Source organism: Mus musculus, chromosome 15 (genome assembly GCF_000001635.26).
Source record: "Mus musculus strain C57BL/6J chromosome 15, GRCm38.p6 C57BL/6J".
Lineage (NCBI taxonomy): Eukaryota > Metazoa > Chordata > Mammalia > Rodentia > Muridae > Mus > Mus musculus.
In genome coordinates, this window is record NC_000081.6 from 11,235,870 (window position 1) to 11,249,498 (window position 13,629).

At 39.2% G+C, this 13,629-nt stretch overlaps 1 protein-coding gene across 1 annotated transcript in view; it reads left to right on the forward strand.

Annotated features, from left to right (window-relative positions):
• The window catches only part of Adamts12 (a disintegrin-like and metallopeptidase (reprolysin type) with thrombospondin type 1 motif, 12), a 284,460-nt gene that overhangs the window by 171,097 nt on the left and 99,734 nt on the right, over positions 1–13,629 (forward strand). Inside the window, exons 6-7 of the mRNA NM_175501.3 lie at positions 1,665–1,789; positions 5,527–5,676. Of these exons, the coding sequence (NP_780710.2) occupies positions 1,665–1,789; positions 5,527–5,676 (275 nt within the window). The remainder of the gene's footprint in view (positions 1–1,664; positions 1,790–5,526; positions 5,677–13,629) is intronic.

Sequence of the window (13,629 nt, forward strand, 5' to 3'; positions counted from 1 at the left end):
TACTTTGCATTCTTGCCAGTGCTTGGTGTCATTTGTCTTTTTGTCAATTACTGCCTAACAGGTGCATGGTGATAGAGCTTTATAGTTTTATTTAGTATCCTGTTTCTCCTTTATTTCCTACCTCACTATATGGCTCAAATTGGTCTAGCACTCACACACTGTGTAGCATAGGCTTGCCTCAATTCAAGATTTTCTTTGAATTGCCCAGCTCTGGAATTATAAGTGAAAATATTCAACCTTGAGTATTTTATTTTCAGGGTGCTCATTGGTTATTTGTATGTCTTCTAGCGACATGTGTTTATCCATGGCTGCTTCTTGATTTTTAATCAAGTTGTTTTCCTGCTACCCAGCACTATTAATTAAAAAGGTTATTTTTCCTTCAATGAATTGCATTTTTACCTTTGCCAAACAAACAAACAAAAACAAAAATGGTTTCGGTGGATCTGCTTTTCCTTTTCTGTCTGTTGACCTGTGTGTCTCTCCCACCCCTACATCACACTGTCATGGTTATGAACCTATATAGGAAATCTTAGAATTGAATACATCTAATCATCAGGGTTTATGTTTCTTTAATGAGAATTTTTTTACCGATCTAAGGGGTGTGTATTACATGTATATTTTAAGATGAGCTTAAATATGTCTAGAAAGGGTACAGCCAAGCATTTAACACAAATTGCAATAAAACTGCAAATCACTTTGAAAGAGGAAATCCTCACTAGATTGAACCTTTGAGTCCACAAACATAATATCAGTTCACTTATTTACATCTTTAATTTCTTATATCAGTTCTTCAACATTTTTTTCAGGACACAGAGTCAGTGCATAGCTGGTAGTTTTATTGCTGAATATTTCACTGTTTTTAAATAACCATAAATGCTATTGTGAAGATTTTTTTAAGTAGTAGGTATTCTCTTAGGGATTAACCCCCCCCCCCCCAAAGAAGCATAGAGTTAAAAATAGACCTAAAAGCTACCTGCTCATGGTTGATGTTTATTTGATGAACTAGCTTCCTGTAAAATGGAAGCAGAGCCAAGACACCTTTCCATTGTGGCTGTTGGCTAGCTGCAGGTACAGCTTTGATAGGAATCTCAATACATTTGAGCTGAGGGGCCTTCAGTTCTTCCCATCTCTGAGATTTACTTCCCTCTAATTATAAAATGAACATAATGATGTCTTTTTGCCGATAATGCTGAGTAGATGTGAAATTAAATGAGGCAGCGTGTTAGAAAATCCAGCTGCTAGCCTCACAGATACCTTATAATAAAGGAACATTTATTCATTTACTATTAGAAATGGTCGGGGGTAGGGGAAGCTGCTTTGTAACTGTAGCGGCTTAGGATGCATGAACCCACTGGAAATAGAGCTTCAAGTAGTGTTCTTTGTTATATTTCCCATCTATGGTTAAGGGCTACTTGATATGGTGACAATTTCTATCCTGAGGTTTCCCATTTAGATCTTTTTCATAAAGTCAGTAGGTGACAGCATACAGAGTAGAGGGTGGGTCCAAAGGTAATAAACTGGCCTCTGCTTTATATCTTACAAATACCTGGAGCACCCAGCCTGAGCTCATCCCCTGGGAAGCACTTCTGAGCACTACTACCAATATAATAAGCTGGACCACAGAGAGCTCACTCATGCCAAGTCTCTTCCTCTTCTTTTTCCAGCAAGGATTGAAAATAGTTCATCATGCAGAGAAGACACTGTCCAGTTTCTGCAAGTGGCAGAAGAGCATCAATCCCAAGAGTGACCTCAACCCTGTCCATCATGATGTGGCTGTCCTTATCACCAGGTATCTCAGAGGCTTTGTGGAAAGATGGGTAACTGGCCAATGAAAGCTAGTGGCTGAACATCTTGTCAGGTGTTCACCCTCATAGGATGCTCATTATTTTCTGCTGCTCTTGGTCATTTGAAAGCAGCAACTGTGGTTTTTGAGCCCCTCTTACTGGCTCATACCATGAAAAGGGCCTGTTAGCAAGCTTGTTAATACGACAGAGCTCTCCTTTCTTAAAAACTACATCTGTTGGCAAACTAGTCTCTTTTACTATCTGTACTGGCTAGTTTTGTGTCAACTTGACACAGCTGGAGTTATCACAGAGAAAGGAGCTTCAGTTGAGGAAATGCCTCCATAAGATCCAGCTGTAAGGCATTTTCGCAATTAGTGATCAAGGGGGAAAGGCCCCTTGTGGGTGGAACCATCTCTGGACTGGTAGTCTTGGGTTCTGTAAGAGAGCAGGCTGAGCAAGCCAGGGGAAGCAAGCCAGTAAAGAACATCCCTTCATGGCCTCTGCATCAGCTCCTACTTCCTGCTCTGCTTGAGTTCCAGTCCTAACTTCCTTGGTGATGAACAGCAGTATGGAATTGTAAGCTGACTAAACCCTTTCCTCCCCAACTTGCTTCTTGGTCATGATTGTTGTGTCCGGCCAGCAGATCACAACATGGGTTCTAGCCTGGAAAGGCATTTTGGAAACCTGGAAGAGAAGAGGGGCTAGGTGGCGGGATAAAGAAATGTAGCTAAGACAGGCATTCTGATCAAAGCTCAATTTTACTGTTCCACACGCAATTATAAAGCAGGGGAAGGGGGCCCGATTCCCACCAATTAATCTTGGGATCCAATAGCAGGGTGACCACGTGCACGGCTCCGAACAGCAAAGTGGCAGGTTCCAGCAGTGGGCATGGCAGAACGATTGAGCGGGAAGCTCCACCCCTGAGCAAGCAGGTTTCAGGCTGGTGGAGGGGAGACTACAATGATGTTTGTGCAGGAATAGAAACGCTGACTAAGACACTATCATAACAAAGATTTTTGCCTTTTAAACTGTTCTCTTTATACCAAGAAATCTAGTTTCAAACCCTTGATTGAAGACTTCTTTAACTCTCAGATGGTAGACTTTACAATTCTTTTATTTCTATTTCATTTTCCCCCCTCCAAGTATATGATGCAACTCTGCAGGACCTTACGTGTTCTAGCCCACTCCTGGCTGATGCATAGGCTATAGTACACCCATCCTCCTCTGAGTAAGCAGAGTAACCTAACTATACCTATCTCCTTTCTAACATTATAAATTTAATATAAGGATATAGTGCAATAGTAAATCATTTGCCTGGTAATGGTGAGGTCCTGAGGTCAGTCTATAGCATTTCAAAGATATGATTTTGTTGTGAGCACAGGTGGATCTTATGGTACTATATAAAAAAAAATCCAAACTTTCAAGATCCAGAACTATGAAAAACTAGTGAATTTTCCTAATCAATTCAAGATCTTTGAAATCAGTGATTTCTCACTCGCTCACTAAATATTTATTAGCTTACTGCTATATTTTTTTAATAATAAGGGCTTATATAATAAGAGAGGCTAGTTCTTACTAAGCACCTTATGTGAAATTACAGAATCCAGAAATCTAAGGATGTGTACTAAAAGAGGTCAGCTTTTTCTGCTAGAGAGATCAATAACCTGTGTACTTAATATTCTACATCTGCACAAACCTACCCCACATGGGACTACTGGTCAACCTGACATAGTGTAGATTCTAGGAATCCACTGCTACAGAAGTATACCCAAAGCTTTTCTTGGAACAGATTTGCATGTAACTAGGTTTTAGCACCTTCACTCAAAAGCAGGAATCTGACACTTGAAGTTTCAGTTGAGAGTAAGGCAGACATATGTACCATCTACAGTTTCTTATCATCCTTTCCATTGGGATGATCCTGTCAAAATGTCAGGGATCCCTTCTTCTGGGTTTTCTGTTTTTCACAGAACAATACAATATCCAGGGCCTTCTTAAATTTTTGACCTTAGGACTTATCATTTGGGCTTGACAATTCTTTGTTGTGGAGGATTTTTCTGTGCATATCTAGTCTCTGATCTTTACTTATGAGAATAGTATCCCACACATACAAATTGTAAGAAACCAAACTATTTCCAGACTTTATCAAAAGTTCCTTAGGAAAGAAGTAAGACCAAAACAATATTCTATTCCTCACCCTAGGCAAACCCACACTGATAAATTCTGGACTGAAAAAAATTAGCTAAGAGGAGAGAGGAATGACTGTGAGACTAAGTTTTGCCTCTAGGGGACCATTATGAGACCCACATTGGCAGTGCACTATAGAATTTCATTGAGTGCAGGGTAGATTTGTAAGAATACACTACATGTTTGTTCCACATATACAGCCTCCCAAAGCATAGTTTCTTGTATATTTCCCCAGTATATGATAGAGATAAAGCCAATCTTTTTGCAATCCAAAGTTCCTTGGATCCAATGATCATGTTGTCACAATTACTTTGTTGTCTCTCACGTCCCCTTCTATAATTCTAAGCACTTAGTAGGTACTCAATAAAAATTATGTAACAGACACAGTCTCCTTTCATATCAGGCTGAGACTGTTAATGAATGAGCAATTGGTGTCAAGCACATTTTCACCAATAGGTTCTGCACCTTTAGAAAACACAATCCAACGCACAGCCTGCAGCCAAGGTTGTAATGTATTTTGCTAGAGACCATGTGATATATCTCCACAACACACCACCATCCAACAGCTGCTGAGAATGAACAGATGACTCATCTCTATTGTGCCTATGAAAGGGGGTTGCTTCCCTTGCTCCCTAGCCCTACCCACTGCCATCTAGGGAAGTAAAATCTCACAGGTTCCCCAAATGTGGATTTTTCTATTACCCGAAGGACATGAAAAGCAAGAGACCATTTGTTGCTGCAGATGATGCTCACACAGACCCCAAGCGCTAACAGACTTTGCAACTAAAGTCTGGGAACATCACCAACATTTGTGCTAATCAAAAGCTCTTCTTGTGCTTGAAGACGGTCTAAAGACTAATTAATGACTCTCTCTTGTCAGTGATTGAAATAACTTGTCTAGGATCTGAGAGCATGCTTTTTATTCTGCAAAAGCTGTAGCCTTTTCTGAGATCCTAGGAATGTTTCCTTCCCCCTTTCTAGCTAATTCCTGGTCAAGGAGGAGTTCATGTGTCACAGTATGCATGCAATATACACTTATACACATACACATGTGCAAATGTGCAAGTTCTATTAGTAGAATGTGACTAGATAGATTATTGATTTGATCTCTTTATGGGATAGTAGGAGAAATTGCATTTTTCATGAAAAAAAAAATGAGTTTGGAGAACAGATCTCAAAAAGACCAAACGGGGTTTCATGTTTGAGAAGAAAATTGCTAATTATCTCTCCTATATTCAAAGTTCAAATTAACTTTTATTGTCAGTGTGATCTTTTGTTGGCCTAATCATATCAGTCTCCCAAGATGATGAGCAAAACCACTCAAAATAAAATGCTTTACATTTCCCCAAAATGTTTGAAGTTTGAGAAATTCAGTTAATTAACAGATAAAACCAGAATAAGTCCAATGAACTCAAAGCTGATTCCTGATTCCATATGGACTTTATTTCAGAGAACACATTAAAGACACAAAGATAGCAGTTTATATTGATGTAGTTTTACAGGAAGTTTGCCCAAACATTTCTTAGGGTGTTTAAGCATCTCTGTTCTCTGCTTTCAGAAAGGACATCTGTGCTGGTGTCAATCGCCCTTGTGAGACTCTGGGGCTGTCCCAATTGTCAGGAATGTGCCAGCCTCACAGGAGCTGTAACATCAATGAAGACTCTGGCCTCCCCCTGGCTTTCACCATTGCACATGAACTTGGTCACAGGTAAAAGGTTAAAACAGCAGAGATCCACTTTCCAAGTTTATGTGTCAGTAACACTGAAGGAAGTAGAAAGCAGTTTAAACTGAGTGTCAGAGGATTGAGTTCGGCATATGGCACAGGCTTGCCCACCTGACCTCTGTACCTTAATCTAAGGAGTAGGGATAATGCCATATTTCACACTCTTCATCTACTCCATCCTTAACCACTTATAACTATTATATATTAGAATCAGCTAGACTCCCTTAAAAAGGCAACGTTTGTTCACTTTTTTGTTTGGGTTTTGTTTATGACACAATCTTACTGTGTAGCCCACACTGGCCTCAAGCTGTGTAGTTCATGCTGGCCTCCAGTTCCTTATAGTTCTCCTGTCTCTGCCTCCCAAGTGCTAGAATTGTAGGCATGAGTCTTTATGTCCATTTTGGAATGATTTTTTTTTACTAACTAGTTTATTCATTTATTTTATATCCCAATCCAAGCTTCTCTTTCTTCCTCTCCTCATAGTTCACCCTCTCACCTCCTCTCCCCCTTCCCTTTCCCTTCTATTCAGAGAAGTGGAGGCTTTCCATGGATATCAACCTGTCTTGATGTAGTTACCCACAAGAAAACTGACAGAATCAACTAACCTGGGCCCATAGGAGCTAACAGGGATTAAACTACCAGCCAGAGAGCATGCATGGGACAGATTTAGCTCTCCTATACATATGTAACAGACAAAATTATTTTTTTAAGTTTACTAATATCACTTCCCTTTTGGTTAAAGACCCTTTGGGAAAAATGGAGACCCAAATTATCTTCAGTCACTATATAATTTTACAATTCCAGCCATGTCTATTTCTAAAGTGTCAAACAATGATTCAGGGATGGCATGCTCTGATGGTTAATCTTCATTGTCAATATGACTGGGTTTAGAATCACCATGTAAATATCTCAGAGTGTGTCTGTGAGATGTTTCCAGAGAGGATTAATTCAAGAGCAAAGACACTCTGAATGTGGGCAACACCATCCCATATAGTCTTTGTGACGCCATACAAAGGATAAAGTGAGCTGAGCAACAGCATCTATTTATCATCATTTCACGGATGCAGAGGCAAGTGATCAGCTGCCTCGTGTTCCTGCCACCATGCCTTTCCCATCATTATCTTCAAACTAAATGTTTCTACCTCCAAGTTGTCCCTCTCAGGTACTTGCAGCAGTAATGAGTAAAGTAGTAGTAGTAATAATAATGATAATAATAATAATAATAATCAGACCTTCCATTGATATCCTTGTTATGAGTGACTGTAGCTTTGAACTGTAAGCCAAAGTGAAACCTCCCTTCTTTGAGTTGCTTTTATCAGGGTATTTTATTACAACAGCAGAAAAAAATGGAAGACAGGCATATGTGCCCCAAGGAGGGGTGGTTATTGTTAATATTTCTATCCATGTAAAATGAAGCTTCTAGCAAAACATTTTAAAAGGTAACTTTAGAGTCTGAGCAACATGTCTGACCTTTCCAGAGAATAGAGATCTCTGAAGGAATGAGCAAAATACCTGATTTCCAGAGATTTAGCTACAATGTGACCTGAAAAATAAAGAAAGGGCCATTATAGGGCTGAAGAGATTTTTCTTGGGAGATCATCTTGAGGAATAACTTTACTGGCCAGTAGTACGGTATTGCAGGGTAACTGGCAGGGAGTTATAGAGCCTCTACAAAAGGAATTTATCAACTAGAGGTTGAAATTCTGCCCGGACTTTAAACCATAGACAATATTATTTCTAGTTAAGAAAAGCAACAACATCCTTTAATCTGATTATAGTTGGTATGGCTATAGAATGACAATATTAATGTCACTAAAAAGATACAAATTTAATGTTTTGTGCTCTTGTATATACCATTGGACTTTTCATTGTGCTATGGGGGAATCTCAACAGTCATATGGCCTAGCTACTATTATTAGCCCACCAGTTAGTTACACACCAGTTAGTAGAGCATTCAAGTTACTTAAAAAATATGTGTTGACTAGATGTGTCACATGAAGTCAGGTTTGTGAATGTTTGAGTGAAGGCTTGATAAAAATTCTAGATTTGCCAGACATCAAAGTCTCCCATAGGGAAAGAGCTTATTGTAGCTTTGTTTATCACTGTTTGTGCTAACCACAAAGAAAAAGCATTGTCTAACAGGAGATGCGAAATTCCATAAATAGTTAAACCATGCCTTCTGCTTCCTGGTATCCCACCCACTCCATTATTTCTATGGGGATCTCCTCTCTATAAAGAAGAACAAACATTGGGCATCCTCCATGTACCACTAGAAAAGAGAATTGGAAACCCCCTGAAAACTGTATTGTATCAGGTGAGAGCTCTTTAGTCTGGGCTCACTCTCCATTATTTCATAAAGCACACAACTTTGCAAAATAATTTTACTTGCATGATAGTGCCAGAGTATTGGCCCATGATTGGAGAAGGTGGAATGTTTGCTCTGACTTTTCCACCAATCAGTAGTATGGCCCGAGGCAGTTCCCTTCCTCTTGCTACGCTTAACTCATCTATTAAATGAGTCGGCTGCACCAGGAAAATTCTTAGATGCTATGACTTATTGAATCCTCACATCACAGCCCCAATGGCAAGTGTAGTATCTTTTAATATCTTTGGTTGTCAAAAAAATCAGACTGAGAACATAGATGACTTCTTGCAATTAAATGACGATTGGGATCTGGAGGCACTACAGCAAAATGCCAATCATGGAAAACCAAGCAACAATCTCGGTCTTAGAAAAATGAAAGTTATTCTCATATACAAGCACACAGACCTCCTCGATCCTGCTGTGTAGGGGGATGAGGCTCACAAAGCTTCCCATGGAACCATTGGTGTCCATAGAACCTTCTGGCAAGTGCATATAGAAGAGTCAAGCTGAAAAGTAATTGCTTAAAGCCTTCTTAGCAACAATATATCCAATGTGAAGAAAAGCTGAGAAGATGTAGTTTGATAATAGAAAATGCAAATGTTATTTCTGTTCAGAGAAAGGATCTCTATTGTATTCCCAAGTTCAGTATGGCACGTAAGAGAAATCTAAGTCTTCCAACACAAGTTTGCCCCAGCTCTGAGGCAGTCATTGGTTATGGCTAACTGGACATGTGTCTATCACCTCTGTGAGGAAGGTTACACATGTTTACTGCACTGCTCATCAGAAACGGTGGACTGCTTAGCAGACTGACCTGTGCACTCTCTGAATTAGATTGCTATTGTACTAACTTGGATTAAACTGAACACTAACTCAGAGCTGGTCAGAGCATTTAGAAATTGAACTATCTTAGGGATTCTGTATCCAGTACTTATATTGCTGATGGTGTGCTCTATTTTACATTCTACAGGGAAAATGAGGGTCTTGCTCTCAAAATGAATCTTTGTAAGTAAAAAAAAAAAAAAAGAAAAGAAAAGTCTTCTGAAATAAAAGATCACTTAAGGAGGATCTAGGTAGTGTTGTAGCTCACTCAGGAGCTGACTGGAGATGAGGAATTGAGATGCAGTCGTTGGAAAGCAAATACCAACTGAGGAAAATAGTGAAGGGAGCAGAGGTTGCAACAGATCGATCACCTTAGCTTTTTCTGGACCTTAATTTCATGGGGGAAACTCTGAAAAATTGTGTTTTAAATTATTCTATGCAAGGCGAAAAAAGTATGAAATATTTTACATAAAACATCCTTAAATAATTTATCCATGATTGTTTCTGGGGGGCCTGTTTTCCATGTAACTCCCAGAATGGTAGGGAAAGGCAAGGCATTCTCATGTGGTCTTGAGGAAAGAGTCCAGAAAACCAGTGCAAGTACTGCCGTTTGGGAGTCAGCAGATAGGAAGCACGTTGGAAGGCACCAGTAACATCTGCTCACTTAGGAGGCCAGGGCCACTCCTCACAAAATTCACTCAAGGTACATGGACTCTGTACACTTTCCCCTACCTTTTAAGTAGGCTTCAAACCCATGGGCACTACATTCAAAACCTGTGAAGATTCGAAGAGATAGAAGCCAGGATTAGAACCACAAAGACCAAAAGATGACATAGTAAATTGTCTTTTTTCTCTCTCTCTCTCTCTCTCACATTTCTGACTCAAGGGTAATAAAACTAGCAACCTGAAAATAGATGCAAAATTTCCATGCCAATAAACCTACTCTCTTTCTCCAAAGGACCATGAAAGGCATTTTATAGTGAGACAGAAAAAACATTAGACAGTAATTTATCTACTATAACCAAATATCATGGGAAGGGGTGCTGTGGTCTTATGCCTCCTGGTGCTGGCAAAGTCTAAGTAGAAAGCCTAGGCTTTCATCCACTTGATAATTTAAAGAAGCAGTCAATGACCAGCATTTGAGTAGTGCCACAAAGACCTCATAGATGACTGGTGGCTTTGATTTCTGCAGGGTAGCAATGAGTGCTCCCCTTTCCTCAGCCCTGAGGTGGAAGCAGAAATCTTGTGGATAACAGGAAATTCCTCTTGCTCCAAGCCTTTATCAAGGCATCCATTCCCATTCATGAATTTCTAAATTTTATTTATTTGTTTGTTTATTTGTTTATTTTATTTATTTATTTTACTTATTCACTTTTCATCGCACTCACTGCTCACCTCCTGGTTACTCTCTCTCATAATCTTTCCCCCATCCTTCTCCCCTTCTCCTCTGAGCAGGTGCCCCCACCTTCTCCTGTATTACCTCTACCCTGGCACCTCGAATTTCTGTGAGGCTAGGCACTTCCTCTCCTACTGAGGCCATACAAAGCAGCCCAGCTAGAAGACATATCCCACTTACAGGCAGCTGCTTTTGGGAGAGCCCCCGCTACAGTTGTTCGGGACCCACATGAAGACCAAGCTGCACATCTGCTACACATGTGCAGGGCGGCCTAAGTGCAGCCCAAGTATGATCTTTGGTTGGTGTTTCAGACTCTGAGAGTCCCAAGGGTCCAGGTTAGCTGACTTTGTTGGTCTTTCTGTGGTGTTCCTATCTCCTTCAGTCCCTCAATCCTCCCTGCCAACTCTCCCATAAGAGTCTCCAAGCTCCATCCAATGTTTGGCTGTGGGTGTCTGCATCTGTTGGATCAGCTGCTTGGTGGAGCCTCCTAGAGGACAACTTGCTTCTGTCTGCAACCATAACCATCATTAATAATGTTAGGGATTGCTGCTTGCCAATGGGATGGGTCTCAAGTTGGGATGATTCTTAGTTGGCCATTCCTTCAGTCTCTGCTCCATCCTCCATGCCTGCACTTCTTGTAGACAGGATAATTTGGGGGTTGAAGGTTTTGTGGGTGGGTTGGTGTCTCTATTGCTCCACTGGGGTTCCTGCCTTCACATTCCATATTCCCAATGCAGTGAGTCACAACTAAGGCCACCCCATTGATTTTTGGGTGCTTCTCTTATTCAAGGTCTCTGTCTTGTGGATAGCTGGCCATGAAAATTAATGGAAATCATGACTTCTTTTAATTAATATTTTGCTTTGTTTTATGTATATGGGTATTTTGTCTACATGTGTGTCTGTGACCACATGCATGCCTGGTGCCATAAATTCCAGAAGAGGGCATCAAATCTTCTTCAACTGGAACAATACATTTGGAGCTGCCTTGTGGGTGCTGGGAATCTAACCTGTGTCCTCTGGGAAAAAAAAAGCCAGTGTTCTTAAATGCTGAGCCACATCTCTAGCCCCAATTTTTAAAACTCTTAGAAATGAAGATAAAATTAACTTGATAAAGCATATCTACAAAACAATTTACAGTTAATGTTGTATTTAATAATGAATGACTGTATAAATTCATTCTAATTTCAGAAAAAGGTAACTGTGCTATTCTCATTAGATTTATTCAAGAGAAATAATAGTATTCAAGACAATATATAGTAACATTTCAGTGAAAGGCAAGAAAAATGAGGAAGATACCTATTTAAAAGAATGAAATAAAAACCATCACATTTAAATATAAGATTGTTTTATGAATAGAGAATACCAGGGAATGTATTCATGTATAAGAAGTAAAATACATGAGTTCATTAAAATGATGATATATACCATGAATATTAGACAGGAATCCCATTCCTACTTCCTAGAGCAAACAGACACCAAGACTGGAAGTTTAATCACATTCCATAGTCACATTACCTTTGATTCTGGGTTTCTGGACTTCAGAACTTTGAAAGAATGGTTTTCTCTTACTAAGTTATTAAGGTTTTGGTAATTCTTTTTGGAATCTCCAAGAAAATAATACAGTGCGTCCTAACAAAGGGACAAAATATAATATATATATTTATATATGAAGGATGGCATGAGTTCTCAGAAGGCATGATATAGACTTTATTTTGAAAAATTAATAAAACCCATATTAAAAATGGATAATTTAAGATTACCCAGATTAGCTATATTATACATCTCTTAAAATCAGAGACTGTTACCAGGAGAGTCCATTGAGGTGATGCCCCAAGGTGATGAAAAGCAACAGTAAAATAGAGGGGTTTCCTCACCCTGTACCTTCATCCCCAGAAAACCTCTCTTCAAATTAAAAACAAAAAACAAAAAACAAAAGAAAAACAAACAAACAACAACAACAACAACAAAACTTTCAAAACCTCAACCATTCAACAATATGATATGGAAGTTAAAGGGAGATATGAAGGTGGAAAAATTTGAGGGTGCAGAGCAGCAATATGTGGGAGAGGAAGAGACAGGGACAGGAGTCAGGGAAGGGGTTAACCAAATCCCACAAGATGTGAAAATGCCATAAGAAAATCTACTATTTCAAAGTAAAATAAATAAGTAAACAAATAAATCCAATATCAAAAACATTAACAAATCGTCAGTCTGTCCCACGGTCATTCATTGAGTTAAAACAAATTGTCCAGACAACTTGATGTCTGTAATGAGTCAAGTAAATTACAGGTATTACATATAAAAGAAAGAAATGAGAATGTCCAAAACAGATGAATTGACATTTCACACAGATGTGACATAAACATTAGAATAATATGGCTGATATCATTAGTTACAGAGAAATGCAAATTAAAACCATATCAGTGTATTAGTACCTTCCTATGGAAATGACAAATAGATATTAATGATAATAAGTAACAAATATGAACAGTGACACCTAATGCTAGTGAGGATGCAAACGAGGTCTTATTTGCTGCCAGTAGAAATAGGAAATAGATCAAACATTCTGCAGAAACTCGTAGGCAGGCTTTTTAAGACTAAGCCGGCAATTACCACATGACCTCGCAGTTATTTTCCTGGGCTTTCATCTGGAAAATAAAAATGAAAAATTGTACTCACATAAAAGGTTGAGCATGAATGTTTATAAAAGCTTAAATCCAAGTTGCAAATGAATCTGGTAGCATTTGAACCCACCAAGATGACTGGCTGAGAAACTCTGATGAATGCCTACAGTTAGCAAGAGAGGGGATGAATTGGTGACTCATGCAACAACCTCAGTACACCTCTAAAGGACAGTGATTAGTGAAAGATCATGCGTGGCATTCCATTTGTATAGCATTGTAGAAACAGAACTCTACGAGCAGAGAAACAGAACTATAGGAAGGGAAGACAGAATTAAAAGAAGAGAAAGGAGTAGGTGATTGGTTATCTCGTACCAGTGGTCAGTCCTGAAATCATGTACATACCGGTATCATTGCAGGAAATGAGAAGACTCTATTACATATTTAGGAATATATATAACAACAATTAGAGGAAAGGAATCCAGAGAGAGCGTGATGGGTGCATGGGTTGCTGTGAGGAAAGGGAAGGAGGAAAATTAGGTAATAGTATTTAAATTTCAAGAATAAAATGTTATTTATTTCAAAATTGCCTTCACATGAAGGATTCTGTGGTAATGAAAAATTACTGCTTTGACTCTATTTATCATCAGCAGTCTGTGATGCTATGCTATCACTGTCTTGCAAGATATGGCCTTTGAGAGAAAGCATGCGAAGCACATGATCTTTTCTCTGCACTG